Genomic DNA, 21,323 nt, shown 5'->3' with positions numbered 1-21,323 from the left:
AAGTTTAACATTGTTTCTGCATTGGTAAAGAACTGTAGGTTTGTTGTGAGCCATTTCACAGTCGTATTTAAGTGAAATTGAGCACAAGATAAAAGTGTTCAGAGAAAATAAAAGGATAACATGCTTCAAAATGTGGTGACAGAAAGGAAAATTCGACTTTATTTTTTGCACACCTGGATGGCTTTTCCTCAAATGTGGTAATTGACAAATTAAGACTTAGGGATAGGGAAAAAATATTTCAATTAGGAACATTAAATAAGGATATATTTTTGTGGAGTTGTTCCAGCAGTGTTGTCTGACATTTTGTAGTTGGTAAGTTGTCTTGTTTGTTCATCTTCAGCAGCAAAACTGTTGCACGATGAAGCAGGGGTCAGTCTGATTGCTGCCATCCTATCTCTTGTTTCTGTGCAATGCTTCAGACCTCTACAATCTTTGACTTTTTTTGAAAGCTGACGTTACAGACATTTTTACAGCCAAGACTCCCACTGGAACTCTCCCATTCCTTGTTTCTGACACAATCTTTTGTTCAATTATGTTTCCTGTGCTGTAAGACTTTTTTCAAGGTAGCATAAGGTTTATCATACATTTTTCATGCATAGTGTAAAAGCCACAGACTCGTGTACCAATATAACAAGTCTTTTCAGTCAGAAAAGCATGTCTTCTGGCAGCCTTGGTTTCAAAAAAAGCAGCTGATCCTTATCTTTTATCCTCCCTGCAGTCCGTTCCCCTCTCCTCATCCTTCTTTCCCCTCTTTGGGGATACCATACATATTTGAGGGAAGCCAGTCTCAGATGCAATAACATTTAGGCCACAGCTGAGATCCACATGCCCTCTCTTCACTTCCAGCCAGTTTACCGGTAAGGGAGGAACAAGACAGCAAGGAGAATGAAGTCACGTCTGATAAACATGGGAGAAAGAAGACTTTTTAGAGTAAAATAAGGAAACCTGCCAAGGAGATTTGGGGAAATGTGAGCTAGCATACTTCAATGGTATACTTTATTTTGAAGAAGGTAATACTGTCTTGTTCTTATGCTTAAGAGGGACAGAATAAGCAGCTTAGCAGCTTTTATTTCCATCTCTAAAACTCACTACTGACTAGCATCTCTGTCATCTCACTTCTCTTATGCTTCCTAGCAAAAATATTTCATCCTGATCTGTCAGTTTACTTTGTGTCTTATTTCTGGATGTTAGGTTTGATTGCTTTTCAAGATATTTCTAGAGGAATTAATGAGAAATTATGGATAATTGGAAGAGAATAAGATAGCAGTAATCATTGGGACGGTATGAACAAGGGGATTTGGAAGTCCTAGGGAAGCCTCAAAGTTTCTTACAAACACATTTTTACAAAACTCCTGTGAATGTAGTTCTGTATAGCTTCACAAAGACCCATTAATCTTTGTATATAGAAAAGAGCTGATTTTAAAACCTTGGTTTTTGTTGCTAGTGACAGTGCTGTTTTTCTCCCTTTCACATAAAAGAATGAGCATGAAATAAAAGCAGTAAAAATATGATTTAATTTTAAAAATAATCCCCAGAAGGCTCACGCCTCTTCCAGTCTCTGGGGTAGTGCATCTGTGCAGTGGCCACTTCACATCATGCGGCAAAGTTGTCCCTATATGCTTTGTCAGGTCTGCCATGCGAAAAGACGGTGACCTCTAGGGTTGGACTTAGAGGGTTCTTCCCCCCGCTCTATGGGCGCACTAGCTTGAATTGTTTCATGTGCTTGTGATTAGTAAAAGAATAAGCAGAATCTGCGCCCTTTGGGTTTTGTACATTTTTAACTTGTCTTTAAACATACTGCAGTAGCATCAAATTGGTAACTTTATGACAATATTCGTGAATTGTATGCAGAAAGTAATTTTGCATAAGATAGATTTTGTGCTTACCCGTGTATTTGGTTTTCAGCATGTCATTTGCACTGCGTTGTGGTGTAAGGTGGAAAGTGAGAAGGAATGCAAAACCAAACTGGATCCACCAATGGATGGAACAGACTGTGGTACTGGAAAGGTATATTTCTGGTGGAAAAGCAATATAAATTATATTGAACACCTAACAAGCTGAATAGGTCTTTGCACTTGTTTAAAGTTCCTGCTTACCTCAATTATCATAAAAATCATACATATTAATATGTAGTTGATTGTATTATAGGCTATTTATTATATAATATAGATATGAGAAAAAATATGTTTCCCTACAAACAATGAATTAAAAAAAAAATAGTTAACCAAAGCCACAGATGTTTTAATGCTTACACTGTTTTATTTCAAATTTGTTCTCTTTTTGTATCCTTTTAATGAATGGAATTCCATTGTTGCACTGCTTACTGTAAATAGAAATATAAGCTTTCAAAGATACAAATTTTCCAGCTATGATTTAAGATTTAGAAATAGTCTCATTGAAGGAATTGGTACAGATTTGTGGTAAAACTTCAGGATAAGCTTTGTATATTGATAGTGTCAGTGCATGTAAACGAGTGATAAATGTTATTAAAAGTATGCCATCAAAGACAAATTAAATGATCACCTGAATTCAGACTTACATTAAATGTCATTCAGGAGCTTTCCTGTTTGAATGACCTCTGTTGTCTGTATATATAACTGTAAATGAAAATAAATAACCTCAAATAGATATCAGAGAAAGAGCATGCATATGCATGTATCTTGCAGTTTTCATCATATTGTGCTTACAGCAGTCTCCCACAGGAGTGATTTGCTCTTGGATCATATTACATCATCAGCCTAAAAAAGTAAACAAATCAATCAATCGAGATAAACAGACTTTATTCATTTTTGTATCTTTAAAACAATTAGATTGCTGAAATATTTTGTTTCTGATGAATGTATGTAGTTGATATTCTGTTTTAAGTCAACACCTGGAAATTCAGGAACATGACTTTTGTTCAATATCCCATTCTGTACGTTGAGACTGGCATGCCTGTGGTATGGAACAAGAAAGCACCACCTCTTGTTAAGACTACCCACAATGTCTCATTGTGAAACCATCGCCATTGTGAACTGGACACTCAAAATTAGTGTTCATATTGCATATTAATGTATAACTTGCAAAAGGTAACAATAACAGCAACTCACTGCAGAGGACTCATTCTAACTTTATACTTGTGGGAGCATTATGATATGGTAGTGACATGGGTCCCTTTCCTGGGAAGGTCCAAGGAGGAAGACAACACTCGCCTCTCTATTGCAGACCTGAGCTAGTGGGGAATAAATAATCAGCAAGGGTAGGACAACGTACTGATTCTAGTTTGAACAGTTCATTGAGCCTTGTGCCAGGCTACAGACATCACTTATTTATATCTAGCAGTAAAAACCTAAGCAGACATCACTCAAATGTCTCAGAGGATTAGAAGGGATTATTTGTCTTATTACTTCATTATCTGTCCAAGATTAGCTTCAGATCACACAAATTGCTATGTTTTGTTTTAGTTATATTGCAGAGATGGAGTATTGTTGTCTTGTACTCCTCTTAGGATTTTAGGAAGTAATGGAAATGTCATTTGCGTAGCCTGTCCAACTTAGGGTTTTTTTAAGTCAAGGATTTGTAAGCATCTCTGAGACACTACATAAGGCAGATGCTATCTCTAGAGAAAAATACATTTTGCTTGTCATATCTGAAGGAATATCTTTAAATAAATATGAGAATTTTTGGTCAGAAACATCCAAGAGCATTAAAAAATGAATAGTTTCTGATTGCAAATCCAGTATAATGATGGAGCCATCCTATAGGAAGATATTTTAAAGGTGGCATAATTACACTGCCATTGTAATACTATGATTTAAGAGAGAAATTAAGATTGACTGATCAGTGAAGACCAGCTTGAAACTGCAGATGATGTTTAAGATCACTAGACACCTTATTGCTTCGCAATTGCTGAAATTTCATAATACATAGGACAGATATTTATCTGGTATAAGTTTATACAGTACTAGTTACTACAGACTTGTGATGACTTATACCAGATATGGACATAGGAACATAACTATAATGACTGACTGTGTAGTTTTTGAGTATGAAATTGCAGTTGTCCTGGGAAACAATGTATGCATACAAGATTATGGAGGTTATTATTATTATTCAAATGGATGCCAGAAAATCTCTCTTTCTCAACACTGGCTTAGTGAGGCTTCTGTTCTCTTTTTGAATACAAGCTGTGAATAAATTCTTATTTTCTGTATTACTTGTAATATATCCTTCTATTGAAATTGTCACTGGATAATCAGTGACAATGCATTTCCTGCTAGCTATGTGGGAACTGTAGTAGTGAACTAGAAAGGTCCTGAGAACAGCCCTGAACATTGTGCTGTGATCATCCGTACAGTTCAGCTGGAGAATGATTCCTGCAGTGGGTTTTGGCTGGACGCAAAAGTGCTTTCCTAGGCAGTGTCTAGGCTCAAATGAAGGGAACAGGATGATCTGGGGACCAGCAGCCCAGCAGCCTATTCCAGGAGACATCCTTTGTTGAGAATGAACTTAGGCTTGAGTTTGTGGACAAGAATTGTATCTGCTCCCTGGCCTCTGGGCCAGAGAAAGTACTCTGGATGTTTTATTTACTGGGATAGAAAAAAAAATACTGGGAACAACAGGAAAGAATATATCTGACTCATATGAAAACTGTTTATTGAACAAAATGTTTATGTTGTGCTTCCTGTGTGCTTGTGGAACAGTGAATTGTTTTGCATATGCCTTGGTTTATTTACCTAAGAGCTGAATTTTTACCTAGTGGTGTAAGGCTGGAGAGTGTATCAATCGGACTTCTTTTGTGGAGCATATGGAAGGGGAGTGGAGTGCATGGAGCACTTGTAGCCGTACTTGCGACACTGGAATCAGCAGCCGACAACGCAAATGCCCTGGGTAAAAATGATTTCATGTTTCCATTGCTGTTGATCAGAATTTCCGAATGGAATTTGTATCTGAGTAGAGAAAGCCATTAAGATACAGTTGGAGCTACTGAAAAGAAACAAAGCATATTGTCTGAACTTCACAACGCCGCACTTGTAAAAAAGGAGAGGTGGCAAATCTGCAGTTGTTACAGTCAGTGGCACCTTTGGCTCAGCCCAGCTACAGAAAAGTCACCTAAACTATATCAAAACTGCAGTTGAGGTTCTCCTTACTGATGCTTCCACTAGTCTTAATGCTTCTTTGAGGCCAAGTGTAAGTTATGATTTAGCACCTATTACTCTTGACTTGTAATATAACCATTACACACAGAAGGCAAATATGTTTTGGTCTGTGACTTTGATTTTTTGTGGGTGATTTCTTAATGTTATGTGTCAATTAAAAAAATACCTTATTTCAATTGAATTTGTCTGTAGCATAAATGAACTGTGCTGTAAGTTTGACAAAATATTACCAACAATAAAGCATGACATTTATGCTGTCTTTTCTAGTTCAGTCCTTGAAGGAGAGTGTCATGGTCCCACAATGCAATACAGAGTATGTGAAAACCCTTCTTGTCCTGCTGGTGTGCCTGCATTCAGGGACTGGCAGTGCCAGGCTTTCAGTGTCAGATCTTCAAATCAGAAGCATGTGCACCAGTGGCAAGCTGTTATCGATGACGGTAAGTATAAACCATCTCCTACGTTCTTATCAGCTGCTCATATGGCTTATAGCTTGTTGTTATTGTCGATTAAGAAAGATACAGGAAAAAATGAAGAAAACAAATGAACAAACCCCAAGCCGAAGATTTTTGGTCATTTTTACTTAATAGACGAGAGCTGGTAGTATTTTCATATGCTCTGGAACCTCTTGTCTAATATTCCTGTTAATTTGTTCTTCTTGATATGTGATGGCTACATCTGAACTGAAATTCAGTATTAGTTTGGTCCTATTTACTCACAAATGTAGTATGAAATGACTCAGAAATACAGCTTTCTAGATGAACACTATATCATTAAAGCTGTGTATACCCATTATACTTCTACCTACAAAGCCAAGAAGACAATACAGATACTGAGAGCTTCTATTTTTGAGGAAGGAGAGAGCACTTTTGGCTTAACAGTTGAGTATTTCAAATACCAGTGTTTTATTTTGGCAGAAATCCATGTCTAATGCAAATTGCAAATTTTATTTCTATAAATCCTAACAGCTACTGCATACATACTGCATACTGCATGTATGTTTCAGTGTAACAAACATGCTTAGATACCATATCATTAGGAGCGTGTTCAAGTAGAAGTACAGTAATGTCAAACTTTCAATATCTGCAAAGATAGTATTCATGTAAAATACCAGCAACTATAAGACAAAATATTCCACACAGGTTCTTTCTAGAAATCTGGTAAAACAATGGAAATATTTCATTAATGAAAACAGTTAACTTGAGAAATTAATAAAAGCATAGCAACTGGTGATAAAGAAGAGCCTGGAATGTCGTAGGAGTACTGTAAGAATGTGTTACCACATTTTAAGTAGTTCATTATTCCCATTTATTTTTAGCTCTTGAAACAATTACAAAGCATAGATTTTAAGAGAAACGTATTTCTGAATCCCCAAAAAGTGAATTTATTTTCAATAACTATATACCTAGCTAAAAAGGGTTTGTTATTTTTTTTTTCTTCTAAGCTTTTTCTCAAGGTGCCAATTTAATAAAAACGCGTGAGACTATTTTCATTAGGCTCTCATGTTAGCTCATTTCATAGGAAGAACACTCTCCAGCTATTTTGTAGGTGCTGATCTAGTGAATTAGTTTTGGTTTGCTTTACTAAATTTCACTTTAACAGAGGAACACATGATTTGTATGCTGAGGGATCAAAAATTTTCAGCCTGTCTTTGGATAATTCAGTCATCTGATGAAAAATCTGGACACTCTTCTCTCCCAGGCTGAGTATGGAGGTTGCTTTCATCTAACTGTTTTCTGAGGCATCCTGTTGTCTCGAGATGTCCCTCGGGAGACATGAAAGTAGACACCACTATCTAAAGCTTTCCAATATTCCAGAAATACATTGTTCTCAAATCCTTAATTACTTGCACTCTTAGCCTTTAGTAAACACTAATTGTGTACCATATCCAAATTATTGCTGTATTTGAATGAGGTCTCCTATATTCTGTTTCCAGTACTGTTGGATTACTGTCTGTTTGCATTCCGTGTCCTTAAAATAACGTTTAGGTTGTTAATCTTGTATTTGTTTGAAAAATGCTGATACATGCTTAAAGCTCGCAGGGAACTTTGGGATTACTACTGAAGGAGTATAACAGGAATGCCGAAAACAGAAATCCAGGCAGAGACTCTCGCTTCTTAGCTGGAGATGGCTTGTGTCTGACTGGCTTCCCATGTTTGCAAAAGATATCACATGTGTTTGCAACAGTTCCCTAGAGATACCCAGAAGCTGTGTCAATTTTAGCAAAGTAAATGTGCCCAGACCACTCTCCGATGTGTCGGCTGGCACAGAAGTCCTATGTCTGTACTTTTCAACCCTTTTGCACTCTAAAAAGGTTGCTGACATCCAAATTGCTTTTTGAAAGTGGTCCTTTGCCGGTGGCAATTTCCAGTCTAGACCAAGCTAGTGCTAGTTAGCACACTCAAAAAATGTGACATAGACTGTTTTACAGCTCAGCTGTATAGGCAGTAGAATTCCAGTGCCCATGAACGTTTCCTGGAACTGTTTAATTTACTAATAAAAACACACTCCAGGAATCTAGAAGTCAGTATGAAGTCAGAGTGGCATAGACTGTGTCCAAGTGAAATCAGTTTCAAGTTCAGGTTTGACAGTATCCTTTCAAAAATCTGCAACAGATTTAGGAAGAAGTTCTGAGTCAGTACACTTGTAAATAAAGATATGAAAAAAAAATGTCATTTTGTACTCAGTTGACCACTGAGAGGAGACATATTTTTTTTTGTTTAGTATCACTTTGGCAGTGGTGAAGCAAACTTTATCATTTATAAATTATGACCACTAGGAATACATAGATACATACGATATTACTACATTTTATTCTCTTTCAAACTGGAAATGATTTGCAGAATGTTTTAGAAATGTAGTGAAAAATTGCCTGACCTTGGTAAAGATGTGAGAAAGAATGTGCTCAGTTTTTTGACTTTTTTTTTTTAATGTGAACTTTGTAAATCCATATATTTTTCTTACCAGGGTGTCTCAACTACTTTTTTCCCTTTGACCTGCATAGCTGGAAAATCTGGAAAATTTTATGTTTCTTTTTTCATCAGTATTTGTAATCTGCCCAAAATATAGTAGAATGAAGTTATAGATTGCAACCAAAATATTCCAACAGCTGTAATGTGCATCTTCTTTCTTACAACAATGAACATGACACGAGTACTACACAGGCCAAGTTTATAGCACCACTGTGCTCTAGCATGGAAAAGAAAATCTTTTCAAACAGGATCAAAATCTTCTCATTTTCACTATATCTAAGATAACTTGTCATGCTAATGTAGATTCATGCCACACAGATAAGCAAGTATCAGTTTTAAAAATAATATTGATAATAATTCTGTATTTGTTAAGTGACTTTTTACCAATTTGATGGGTTTTTTTTCCATCAACTGCTACTACAGAAAAGCCATGTGCCTTATTCTGTTCACCAGCTGGAAAGGATCAACCAGTTCTCCTAACAGAAAAGGTAATGGATGGGACTTCTTGTGGCCAGCATGGATCAGATGTCTGTGCAGGTGGTAGATGCCAGGTATGATTTACTTATTTTGAACCTGCAGGCACACATTTGCTACACATGTGTTATTTCTCTGAAAGCATGTTGCAATGTGCATGTCCAAGACTGAATGGCTCTTTTTGTTTCATATTAGAATATTTTAAGCTACTTCCACTTAGTATATGAATCAGCTGACGGGTTTTCTTGGGGAATGTGTACCTGTGATGATAAGCATAGAATCATTTTGGTCGGAAGAGACCTTGAAGATCATCAAGTCCAACCATTAACTTAACACTGACACTAAAGCATGTCCCTTAGAGCCTCATATACATGTCTTTTCAACACCCCCAGGGATAGTGACTCAACCAATTCCCTGGGCAGCCTGTTCCAACACCTGACAACTCTTTCCATGAAGAAATTTTTCCTCATATCCAATCTAAACCTCTCCTGGGACAATTTGAGGCTGCTTTGTTTCATCCTGTCACTTGCTACTCGGGAGAAGAGACCAACACCCTCCATGCTACAACCCCCTGTCAGGTAGTTCCAGACAGCTATAAGGTCTCCCCTCAGCCTCCTTTTCTCCAGGCTAAACAGCCCCAGTTCCCTCATCATAAGACTTAGAAGCATGCTTACAGCAAACTGATGCAGAGCAGAAAATGAGTATAAGAGATTTCACCTTCTAAGGGAAGCCTCAGCCTCCAGCAGGTTGGGAAATTTTGCCATGGGATGTGTGTATGTATGTAGGTCTAATTCTGCCTTTTTCAACAGTACAAAATTTTACATCTAAATAAACCGAGCCTGAAATGGCAAAATAACAGATAATTAAAGCTGAGTGGTATTTGTGATCCTCAGAATTTATTTGGTTCATAGAAGTTCTTTTGTTGCTTTTGTAGTGTCTCACATGGAAACTCCTCTATGTAAAAACCCCACAGGGCTGGTCTTTTTCTTTGTTCACTTCTCATTATACACAATGAACTCAGTGGAAAAAACAAACTTTAATACAGAAACAACATTGCTAGATAGTATAACTTCAACAAGTTAACTCACAGATGCATGCATGTATATAGGCATACATATGCAGATATGAATGCAGAGTAAGCCTTTCTTGAAGGACTGAGTGCTTGCAACAAGTATACTCTGAAATACTTTGCTAAAATGGGGCTTTTTCTCAGTATGTAGCTATTACAGGTTTAATCACAAAGATTTTATATACATATATATACATATATATATATATATACCTTTTCCTGAACAAATATAATTTGTTTTATCATTCACTTTTCACAACTGACTAATAAAGATGAAAAAAACCTTTAACCAAACCCACCTGATTAAGACTGAGTTGTCTTATTGGCATATTAAGGGTCAGGTTTGAAAGTCTAGTTTGTAGTCTTCCCCATTTTACCCTGTCTTCTTAGATAACCCATTAGGAAGAATGCTTGGGACTATGGGTGTGGAGTTAGGTATTTATATCTTATAGTTGTGCCATTTTAGATACACAGCTCTTTGAAGGCTTATGCTATAATGACTAAGTCAAAATTTGTATTGCTGTATTGCTTTTTTAGGTAGAAAAAATGTAATAAAAATTATGTGCATAAAGTGAAGTAACAATCTTAATGTGCTTGGAAATGAATGACACCTTGGTTGACCATGGTTTCTATTCTTAAAGGAATCCTTCATTTTTTCTTTAACCTAACTTTTGTCTTCATTATTTATCAGTCTTGAAGTTTAATTGGTTTTATCAGATGCATTTATATAGTGCATAAGATTACCCTGGGATGACTTCTCTGGACTTTAAAAGGCTTTTATTTCATATCAGGCCAGCGTATGATATTAACTGTATTCCTATTGTCAAGCTACCACTGATATTTATTGATAGAAATGTGTCCTACATAGTAAAGTGGAGGTGCCTGAGTAAACTTAATGCAAAACAGAAATACAATTTTTATTTACATATTCCAGACATGTTCACATCCTCTTCAGAATAAGACCTGAGGTTGACATTAGACATCGCTTTACCATAGTGAGTGTGACAAAGAACTTCCCATATTTTGAGTAGAAAGCAATAGAATCACAGAATCAGAGAATGGTTAGGGTTGGAAGGGACCTCTGGAGATCATCTAGTCCAACCTATCTGCTAAAGCAGGTTCACCCAGAGCAGATCGCACAGGAATGTGTTCTGGCAGGTGTTGAATGTCTCCAGAGAAGGAGAATCCACAACCTCTCTGGGCAGCCTGTTCCTGTACACTGGCACATTCAAAGTAAAGAAGTTTCTCCTCATATTCAGATGGAACCTTCTATGCCTCAGTCTGTGCCTGTAGCTCCTCATCCTGTTGTTGGGCATCACTGAAGGGAGTCTGGTCCCACCCTCTCGACATCTACCTTTGTGATATTTATAAACACTGATGAGATCCTCTCTGAGCCTTCTCTTCTCCAGGCTGAACAGACAAAGCTCTCTCGGTCTCTCCTCATAAGAAAGGTGCTCTGGGCCCCTAACCATCTTTGTAGCCCACCACTGGGCTCCTTCCAGTAATTCCTTGTCCTTCTTAGACTGGGGAGCCCAGCACTGGAAACAGTACTCCAGGTGCAGCTTCACAAGGGCAGAGTAGAGGGGGAGGATAACTTCTCTCGACCTGCTGGTCCCGCTCTTCTTAATGCATCCCAGTATGCTCTTGGTCTTCTTGACCACAAGGGCACATTGCTGACTCACGGTCAACTTGTTGTCGACGAGAACTCCCAGGTCCTTCTCTGCAGTCCTTCTGTCCAGCAGGTCCACCCCTAACCTGTACTGGTGCCTGCGGTTGTTCCTCCCCAGGTGCAGGACCTACACTTACCCTTGTTGAACTTCATCAGATTCTTCTCTGCCCAGTCCTCCAGCCTGTCCATGTCTTGCTGAATGGCAGCACAGCCTTCTAGTGTGTCAGCCCTTCCTCCCAGTTCGGTATCATCAGCAAACTTGGTGAGAGCGCACTCAGTCTCTTCATCCAGGTCATTGATGAACAGGTTGAACAGGACTAGACCTAGTACTGACCTCTGGGGAACCCCACTAACTACAGACCCCCAACCAGACTCTGCACCATTGAGCACAACCCTCTGAACTCTGCCATCCAGCCAGTTCATGATCCATCTCACCATACATTCATCCAGCCCACACTTCCTGAGCTTGCCTTTGAGGGTGTTGTGAAAGATGATGTCAAAAGCCTTGATGAAGTCAAGGTAGACAATGTCCACTGCTCTTCCTTTGTCTACCCAGCCAGTCATACCATCATAGAAGGCTATCATGTTGGTCAAACGTGATTTTTCCTTGGTGAACCCATGCTGACTAGTTCTTATAACCTTTTTTTCCTCTGCAAGGAGTTATACACATTGCACTTGCTGAACAGGAGAGGCTGCGGGGATGTGTTGCACAGTGGCTCAGAAGTGCAGAGCTGCTGGAGGGAGGTGGGAACATGGTTGTGTTCCCCTCAGTGAGTAGCTGGTAGAGTTAGCCAACCACATGGGAAGACTGAATGCAACAATCTACGTAAAAATGTAAAAACAATGACTATGGAAGGGATCTCTGCACATGACCTAGTGCAAGCCTTATTCTGAGCAGGACTAGATCACATTGCATAGGGTGTCTTGCAAAAGGGTGAGATGCCCACTTCTAAACGCAGCTTTATGAAAAACGTGACCTGTCGCTCAACAGCTTTACTTTCTTCTCCCACAGAAATTTGGCTGTGATGGCATATTAGGATCTCTGGCTCGTGAAGATCATTGTGGTGTATGCAATGGTAATGGAAAGTCATGCAAAGTTATTAAAGGTGATTTTAACCATACCAGAGGAGCTGGTAAGTCTGTTTATATCAAATACTCAGGAAACCAGTAGCTGTTTAATTATTTTGGGCACTGGGAGCTTTGAAAAGCTATACTGCTTAAAATTACATAGTTCCTTACAAGAACTTCAGAACCACTTGTCTTTTTTTTAAGGTAAGAAGGCATTTAAGAAAAGAATGCGTGAGTATTTTTAAATTTATTTGTTGCAAAATTATTGCAAATTTTATCAATACAAAATTAAGGAATTATCTAAACTATCTTCCATTAAGACACACAGTATTTCACAGAAAAGCCTGATTAAAAAAAAAATCTGTGAAATAAAATGTATATTTTTAGTAAATTAATAATCTGTAAATACTTATAGTCTTCGGATTCATTCGGTGTTCATCAAAATAAATATCCAAATTATGATCTGTTACCTAGAGTAATGTCATTAAAGCAAGACAGGCAGGGGAGAACAGAAAGAAGACTATGTGAAGAACTCTTATATCTTTCCATTAATCATTGTTTTATATTAATAACATATAATCAAAAGTGAACAGATTTTCTGATGCAGAATGAACATGAGGTTTTCAAACACTGCTGTGATCTGCTCTTTGAATGAGAATAATTGACCTGCTCCAGCAAAATAGTGTTGACAGAGAGTTGAAATCCTAATGTGAGCCATGCACCCTGTGTACCTTCTCTCCAAGAAAAGTCTTCTCTTTGCAACAGTTTGGCCAGCTGCTTTCACCATTTGTTTGCCATTACATTCTTGGTTTCTTGAGTAGAATATGTACAGAATTTCAAGACAGTGAGTAAAACACATCAAAAAATATTGTAATTAGAAGTGAACAGTATAACTTTGAGAAATCAAGGGCTTCAATGCATTAGAAAAAAAAAAAGTTAGACATAGTCTTCAGATGTTTATGTCTGGCCTTATCTCTTAAGCTGGCCTATCTCTTAAGCTGAAGGTCATGTAGAGCAGGCATTCCAAACCACAGATGAGTGTGGAGGACTTAAAAACCACAGAGAAGGTAGCTGCTAATAGAAAGAACAGTGTGTCAGCTCTCTTTTATAACTAATGTGAATATCCATACACTTTCCATTTTATTCAGTGTTCTCTGTCAACCCACAATATTGTGCTATTGCCCTCTAAACTACTCTGTAGGCTATTTTCCTTCTCAAGAAACTGGACTGTCAGCAACACACTTTCTAGTGTTATTAGCTCTTAAGGAAAATGAAGATAAATAATGCAGCAATTTAGCTTTCATGTTTCAGGATTATTGAAAAGGTGTTGTAAATGCTCAGTAGTTTCTTATAGAACATTAAATAGCTACGTAGTGTAAAATCTTGGTTTATTGTCCATTTTTTGAAGTTCACACAAAAATCTAAAACATGTTCCTATTTGTTTATAACATTCCTGCTTGCACAGTGTTTTATACCTTCATTGCTTTTTCACCCCTTTTTACTTAAAACAAATTAATCAACATGTCTTAGTCCCATACTCCAAGGAAGCAATTGTAATGTAAAGCAAATAACTAATAAGTAGACTTCAAAACTAGAGGCATTTTTAATAGGGCTTTAATGTGTTAAAGAAAAAAGAGGGAGATTGACCACAAAATATTAAAAAAAAACAAAACAAAACAACAGTGGAAGGAAGTTTGAGTTTTAGTGCTATATCACTTGTCTTCATATGCTGAGTGAAGTTCGAATTCTTTTGTGTTCATCTGGTGGCAATGATGACACTAAGCTGTTTGGTCAGACACAACTTCATCTGCTCCAGCCCCAACTTGCCCAGCCTCACTAGTTCTTGTTACTATTTACTTGCTATATTCCTTTAATTGTGTAACATGGTATATATATTCCACATAATGCACAGTTTCATAGCTTGTTTCAGCACATTGCAAGAACCCTCAAGCCATTGCTATATAAATTATAACCTGTTACATTTAGGAAGTGAAATGGGGAGGAGAAATTAAAAAACATGTAAGATGTACTTTTCTATACTTTTGTATTTTGTATAACTCAGGACATCTGGTCTTATTTCTAGGTTATGTGGAAGCTTTGGTGATACCTGCAGGAGCAAGGAGAATCAAAGTAGTGGAAGAAAAGCCAGCTCACAGTTATTTAGGTAAATGTCCTAAGTTTTAATGCTCATGTCCTGTTTTGTTCAGCACTAAAGAATGCTGGCTAAACATGCTCTTGTGATTAAACAAAACTCTGAGGGGAAAAAAATCTGTGAAATATACATCTAAAGAAATTTTGTAGAAATAAGAAAAATAAAAGAATGGCTATAGCACCATTCTTTATATAGGTTTTATTTTGAACTTTTTTCTCATCTCATTTTGCTTACGAAAGGTTTCAAGAATGTATTTAGGTGATTTAAGAAAAATTATGCATACTTTATCTTCAACATTTTCAATTTTTCATATGGAAAGTGCTAAAGAAAATACTTCACATTAAAACTAGTAAAAAGAGTTTTATGCTGAAGCATGAAATAGTTTCTGCTCAGACAACAAAAAAAGCCACACTGACCAACGTATAAAAATCACCAACAAAGTCAAACAAAAGTTCTAAAATTAGACTAAAAAAAGAGAAAAGTATTTCTTGGCATTATTTTGAATTGTCTGAATGTTCCAATAGAAAGTTTAATCACAATGATTATTTATTTATTTTCATTTATATAAAATTATCTTTCATTAAAAAATAAATTCTCTTTCAATGAGCTATAAAGCTGTTGTGTCAGAGAGTATAATTTGTTGCTGTTATTGTTATGGAGTTTAAGTGAATATGTGAAATATCATAATTCTGTGCCTTGGTTAAGTATAAATTGAGAAAGACTTAGTATGAGAAATAGGGCAATGAAATTTAAAATTCCCCACTTTGATCACTGCTCTTAGTTCTGCTCATAAGTCATATCTGCATTTTAAGAAACTTTTTACCTGAGTGTTCTCAGTACCTCAATTAAGAGAAAGTTGAATATCGTGAATCTTATTTATGACAGCTTAAGTGACTCTTGGTTTATCATGCGGTCTGCACCTGCCCTATTAAGATATCACAGGAGATTTAGAAATCTGCATTATTTCATTGTTTCCCAATGGACCATAGTTATGGATATGTAAGAATATCAAATTGGTAACTGAATTTTCATTGACATACTTTCTGAATTTTCCAATTTTTTTTTTCACTCTGTGCCTATTGTGTTAACACAGTTGGGCAACAGAAATTTATTTTTTAAATGATGAGATAATAAATAAATATATTTAGGGAAAGTAATTCGTTTTTCATGAGTAGCCAACTGATTCATCCCTTACCTTGGAAAAGGCAAAAAGAATATAATGCTTTTTATGCTCATAAAATAATGTCAGTCATGCTGCTTACTTTTGAAAGGTGTTAATTAGTACATAATCAGTTTGTAATGTCTTGTCACTTTAATTTTACTTTTGATTTCACTGATGTCAATCTGAATGAAAATCAGCCAGTATTTCACTGTAATATTTTTTGTTAAGCCTTTATGGAGAAACAGGAACAGGTCTGTTACAGCATCCTGAATTAAAATCTGTGTTGTTGCACTTTTTTTCTTTTTTACTAGTGGAAATCACTTAAACTTTCTACACTTATAGAAGATTTATTCTGAAAGCATAAAAGTCTGAATTGAGAAGGAGTAAACTTTAGGACAGGAACATTTTTGAATACAAGTAACATAATGAAAGTTTTGAGGAGAAGGCATAAACCTTTCATCTTAGAAACAATATCATTCAAAATATTTGATTAAAAATTTGAAATATAATACAGTACAAATTGTCTTGTGTTTCTGATTTGTTTTCTATCTTATAGTTCTGTATGCTAATTTTATGTTGTATAGTACTTTGTATTTCTTTTCTTGAGATTAGTTAATATAGGCCAAAACTATTTCTATTTTGCGAATTGTCATAAACACATTTTAGGATTAAGGTTTTTTTATATAATATAGCTCATTATATAGTTAATAATCGTATAATTAGAGATATAGTTGTAAACGCAATTTAATCCAATGTACACTAAGAACTGTGGCTAACAAAGTAGAAGCTAATTTAAACTGCGGGAAGATTTGATCAACACAGATCAAATACAGATGGAGTAAAAATGCCCTTCTCTGGATTTACATTTTTGTTAGGAGGCAGAGTCAATACAATCTGGAATCTGCGATTATATTGCTAAAGTGATTGGTAAAGCTACAGCCCACATCAGGAGAATCATTAAGTGATTTAGCTATTGAAGCAAATCCTCAAAGGAGTTCTTCCTGAACACCTCACATGTCCTATTTATCTGAGGTATACCAACATACACCACAGTAACAGGAGCTCTGGCACCCTAGGAGAAAAGAGGAGGTATAACTTGCAACTGTATTTACTAAATCAATTGATCTGTCAAGGTCTGTCCTGTCTCTTCTCCCCTGTGGGAAGGTAGGGGCAGTGATATTGCCAAACAAGAGGTATTCCTCTCTACATGTCAGAAAATGCATGAGACATTGTCATTCTTCTTTCCTCAGTAAAGTATTCAGGAATAGGAATTATTTGTAGTGGGTGGGGAGGGGGGAGTGTTTATTTAATTTGAGACTATTTCCTAAAGCATATACTGGATAGTTTTTTTAATTAGAATTCATTGTTTTAAGAAAGAATTTTGAGATTTATTTTTAAAGAATAAACTAGCAGTGATAATTCTGTCTCCTTTGAACCCTGTCTTCAAAAGGGGCAAGAAGGAGGACCCGGTTAATTATAGACCGGTCAGCCTCACCTCTGTCCCTGGGAAAGTAATGGAACAGCTTGTCCTTGGTGCCATCTCAAGGCATATCAAGGATAAGAGGGTTATTAGGGGCAGTCAGCATGGCTTTACCAAGGGTAGGTCATGCTTGACCAACCTCATAGCCTTTTATGAGAACGTAACAAGGTGGATGGATGATGGCAGAGCGGTGGATGTGGTCTACCTTGACTTCAGTAAAGCCTTTGACACAGTCTCCCACAGCATCCTCACAGCTAAGTTGAGGAGGTGTGGTCTAGACAATAGAGTAGTGAGGTGGGTTGCAAACTGGCTTAGGGAGAGAAGCCAGAGAGTGGTAGTCAATGGTGCGGAGTCTAGTTGGAGGCCAGTATCTAGTGGAGTGCCTCCGGGGTCAGTGCTGGGGCCAATATTATTCAATATATTCATTAACGATTTGGACGAGGGAATTGAGTGTACTATCAGCAGGTTTGCTGATGACACCAAGCTGGGAGGAGTGGCTGACACGCCGGAGGGCTGTGCTGCCATCCAGCGGGACCTGGACAGGCTGGAGAGTTGGGCGGGGAATAACCTAATGAAATTTAACAAGGGCAAGTGTAGAGTCCTGCACCTGGGCAGGAACAACCCCAGGTTCCAGTATAGGTTGGGAGATTACATATTAGAGAGCAGTGTAGGGGAAAGGGACCTGGGGGTCCTGGTGGACAACAGGATGACCATGAGCCAGCACTGTGCCCTTGTGGCCAGGAAGGCCAATGGCATCCTGGGGTGTATTAGAAGGGGGGTGGTTAGTAGATCGAGAGAGGTCCTCCTTCCCCTCTACTCTGCCCTGGTGAGACCACATCTGGAATATTGTGTCCAGTTCTGGGCCCCTCAGTTCAAGAAGGACAGGGAACTGCTGGAGAGGGTCCAGCGTAGGGCAACCAAGATGATTAAGGGAGTGGAGCACCTCCCTTATGAAGAAAGGCTGAGGGAGCTGGGTCTCTTTAGTTTGGAGAAGAGAAGACTAAGGGGGGACATTATTAATGTTTATAAATATATAAAGGGTGAGTGCCATGGGGATGGAGCCAGGCTCTTCTCGGTGGCAAACAATGATAGGACAAGGGGTAATGGGATCAAGCTGGAACACAAGAGGTTCCACTTAAATTTGAGAAGAAACTTCTTCTCAGTAAGGGTGCAGAGCACTGGAACAGGCTGCCCAGGGAAGTGGTGGAGTCTCCTTCTCTGGAGACATTCAAAACCCGCCTGGACATGTTCCTGTGCGACCTCACCTAGGTGTTCCTGCTCCAGCAGGGGGATTGGACTAGATGATCTTTTGAGGTCCCTTCCAATCCCAAACATACTGTGATACTGTGATACTGTTGACAGGAGACTTGGTTCATTGTCAGTTACTTTTAAAAAATATTGCAAGAACAGCTACGAAAAGTTGTTTCAAGTGTTATCTAGACTCCTGTGATCTAAGATAATGCATTTTTTGTTGCTAAATTTTCTTCTATAATTGGCATTTTATTTATATTGCATTCATATTTGTACAATGGTATAGACAGGTCTGGGCCCTGTAATGAATTAATGAGATTGATTAATGGTATACAAGTTTACAAGTCACTTACAGTCTAACACCTGAAATTTTTTTTTTGTGCTAATTGGAAGTGAAAGAAATTATTTCTTTTCAGATTAACTAAAGATGTGGATTAGCTATATCATTATTCTCAAATATGTGATCAAGCTGCTTCAAGTATATAGATAATTTGGACCTGCAATCTAACACTGCCTGACATTGTAATTGCCAATTCTCTTACAGATATCAAGACCATAGGTGTGCTCTGTTCTTGTCTGACTTCCTTTATGAAATATGTTTCCTAGTAAAATAAAAGCATGTTGAAACACATTTTTGAGGAGGAGGGTGTGGGAAAGCAGTTGGGGTCTGACAAATAATGCAAAATTTTGAATCCCTCATGTCTGATAATACTAGTGGTTTTAAAAGGCCTTGGATCAAATTCTTAGACTATGTAATTTCTAATTTCAAGGGAAGGCAGTTGAAGGACCCATAGTAGAGAGCAGAGTCCACTGAGACTAGATTTTTTTTCCTTTCATATACAGAGGGCCATAGAAGATGCTTATAAGTAACAACTTTTGAAACTGTTTTATATCAAGATGGAACAAATACCATCTGTTAAAAAAAATAAAAGTATTGACTTCACAGAGCTGTCTTTGAAAAACAGCAGTGAATAGAGAGCTTATGGGTAAAAATTGGCAGCTGAGCTAACAAAGGTAATTTTGTGATTGGTGTATACTGCAGGCTGCCTGACCAAGAGGAGCCTATTGATGAAGTGTTCTTACTTCAACTGCAGGAAGCATCGTTCTTGCAGGCTCTAATCCTGGGACTTCAATAACCCCACATCTTCTGGAAAATCAGCACAACAAGCTGTAAGCAGTCCAGGAGACTCTTAGAGTGTATCAAGGATAATTTGTTAATCCATTTGATAGTCCAACCAGAGAAACAGTATCACTGGACCTTGTTGGTTGCATACCAACACAGATGAACTATTTAGAGACGTCAAGACTGGTGGCAGCCAAGGCTGCAGTGATCATGATAACTTGAGTGGAAGTGCAACAATGACTTCCTTGACAAAAGATACCAGTGCAAGTATTCACATTTAGAACTGTATTTCAGATTTTTTTGTATCTGTCAGTTTTCATGAGAAAACTAAGGGCCATTCAAAATGACATTGTTTTGGCACTTTTTTGGAGACGGTGACTAAATTTTGCACAGAGCAAGAGGAGATCTTCACAATTCACAAAGATGTCAACTTCCCTCTTGTTTTGTACAAATGCCTATTTGCTTAATCTGTCTGTAAAGTGTGGCAATTTCAACTTAAGCAAAAATTTCAAAGTTAATACAGTGGTATAGTATTTTACAGTTTCCCACAGAAAACAATAAAATGATAGTAGGCACACATTTACCAAGTGGAGGAGCAGGACCAGGTCTCTGTTGTCCCCACTGAGCACTGGGAGATGCAATAGCTGAACTGTGAAATGTTGCATCTCTGTGGCTGTGTAGCTTCTTGTACCTCATTGAAATTGGAAGATTGTATATCCCAGTTACAATAATTAAAGAATACATTGCACTCATCACCATAACTTAACTGTCATCATGATAATTGCTATTTTTTGCTCTGCAGAGATACATTTGTAATTCTCTTTGTTTTAGCACTGACGTCTCGATCTTGGTTACAGTTCCAGTAGGTTTTCCCAGTCTGAGCTTTCTTTGTAGATGTTTATTTTGTAGCCTGAGAGAGGATACACTTGTGTGCTGAATTTTCTTCCTGTATTGCATTACTTGTAGAGGAAATCCTCTTCTCTTGAAAGCTACGCGGAGTGGGAATATGTGTGTGGTGTGAAATAAAACTCAGTGAACTTGCTTACAATATCGGGTGTGACAGAGTCAAGATCAGAAGCTGGGCTGCCTGAGTCTGATCCTGAAGTTTAGGCTTGCAGATAACATCTCTTACTTCATCTAACCTCAGTGGCTCAAGTGAGGAATCTGACAGCAGAAAATGAAAGATCTGGCGCATTTCTGTCTTCTGGGGCTGGGATTCCAGTCCCCTGCACATGTCTGCATGCTGTGGCACACAGGTTCATTTTAAAGACAAGACGAAACGATGCAAGGTCTGCTGCTCTCCAGGGAGAGGATGCCGCTCCATCTGAGCAGCATGACCCAACTGGACCTTGGCGCTTTCAAGTACATTTGTTTTGTTTCTCCTCTGGAAAGAGGAGTGGCCCCTACAGTATACACACTAAATAGAACTTAATTGCCATTGATAGTAGTATGTTTAAAAGTAAAACATAAATTTTTAAATCTTGTAAAATCATTGGTTATTTTTACTACAGGGCTGTTCTACAGTGCTAATGGATTTTATAGTCTTAACATTTGTTGCAGAGTGCTGCAGTAGTATGAATCAGTGGTGTCTTAACCAACTGTATTTCTGCCAGTCCACAGACCTGTTGCCATTGTTTTCCATGGAAACAAAACATAACAGTATAAATATGGATAGGAGAGAAGATGATTACAGGAGTGACTCACGTTAACTTTCAACTTCGAAAACTAAATTTTGGACAAGGCTTAAACTGTTGAGGCTCTCTTGCAA

The 21,323-nt window shown here is 37.7% G+C and overlaps 1 protein-coding gene across 1 annotated transcript in view; it reads left to right on the top strand.

Annotated features, from left to right (window-relative positions):
- The window catches only part of ADAMTS19 (ADAM metallopeptidase with thrombospondin type 1 motif 19), a gene marked incomplete at its 5' end in the record, with an annotated part of 153,731 nt that overhangs the window by 101,742 nt on the left and 30,666 nt on the right, over positions 1-21,323 (top strand). The window contains 6 exons of the mRNA XM_082074829.1: positions 1,906-2,007; positions 4,739-4,869; positions 5,406-5,575; positions 8,531-8,658; positions 12,332-12,452; positions 14,471-14,551. Of these exons, the coding sequence (XP_081930955.1) occupies positions 1,906-2,007; positions 4,739-4,869; positions 5,406-5,575; positions 8,531-8,658; positions 12,332-12,452; positions 14,471-14,551 (733 nt within the window). The remainder of the gene's footprint in view (positions 1-1,905; positions 2,008-4,738; positions 4,870-5,405; positions 5,576-8,530; positions 8,659-12,331; positions 12,453-14,470; positions 14,552-21,323) is intronic.

The sequence above is a fragment of the Streptopelia decaocto genome (assembly GCF_964273445.1).
Source record: "Streptopelia decaocto genome assembly, chromosome: Z".
Taxonomy (NCBI): Eukaryota; Metazoa; Chordata; class Aves; order Columbiformes; family Columbidae; genus Streptopelia; species Streptopelia decaocto.
The sequence above is the reverse complement of the archived record's forward strand: the minus strand, read 5'-3'. Positions and strand labels throughout refer to the sequence as shown.